The 688-nt window shown below is 54.5% G+C and overlaps 1 protein-coding gene across 4 annotated transcripts in view; it reads left to right on the forward strand.

Annotated features, from left to right (window-relative positions):
* Positions 1–213: 213 nt before the first annotated feature.
* The window catches only part of LOC122542519 (neogenin-like), a 211329-nt gene continuing 210854 nt past the window's right edge, over positions 214–688 (forward strand). For 3 of the 4 annotated variants that reach the window (XM_043680345.1, XM_043680346.1, XM_043680347.1), the window contains exon 1: positions 230–658. In XM_043680345.1, the coding sequence (XP_043536280.1) occupies positions 444–658 (215 nt within the window). In that variant the 5' untranslated portion in view covers positions 230–443. Of the gene's footprint in view, positions 659–688 lie in introns of all 4 variants that reach the window. The other variant, XM_043680348.1, reaches the window with a different exon arrangement.

The following is a 688-nucleotide window of genomic DNA, read 5'->3' on the forward strand; positions in this document are numbered from 1 at the left end:
CTTGAGAATGTGACTTAAAAGAAGTCTGTGATTTATATATTCATGAACCAAAAACTGTAACCCATTCGAAAAGATAAATGGCTTAACATCAATGGAGGATTGTTTAATAAATCATCTGTTATATGACACTAATCTTTTGCTATAAATCCTATGTCTTATGGTCCTGCTCCACACCCACCTGATGAAGGAGCAGCGCTCTGAAAGCTACAGCTTCCAAATAAACCTGTTGGACCAGACCTTGGTGTTGGGTGATTTTTAACTTGTCCACCCCAGTCCAACACTAGCTCCTGCACATCCTGGATCATTCAGTCAGAGCTCAGGCCTGAGCAGCGCCTAGGCCCCGTCACCACGGTAACGGGCAGCAGGCAGTGCGCAGGCGCAGAGGATCGCGGGCGAGTTTCCGGTCGGGCACCGGCTTCGGGAGGGTTCAGCCGCTCAGCGCCATGTGGAGAACCGCCGCGGTGGCGGCACTGCTGGCCATCACTCTCCACCTGCTCATCTCCTATTACCCGATGGATACTCCTGTGGAGGCCGTGCGAATCCTGTCCGATTACCTGTTCGGCCAGAGGGTGGTGCGGGAGCCCGAGGAGCTGGTGGCTGAGGCCTGGGACTCGCTCATCAGAGCACCGAGCAATGGCTGGAGCAGAGTGGCTGTAGGGTGAGGGGAGGAGCGACGGAGAGAGGGGGG

Source organism: Chiloscyllium plagiosum, chromosome 40, assembly GCF_004010195.1.
Source record: "Chiloscyllium plagiosum isolate BGI_BamShark_2017 chromosome 40, ASM401019v2, whole genome shotgun sequence".
In the NCBI taxonomy this organism is placed as follows: domain Eukaryota; kingdom Metazoa; phylum Chordata; class Chondrichthyes; order Orectolobiformes; family Hemiscylliidae; genus Chiloscyllium; species Chiloscyllium plagiosum.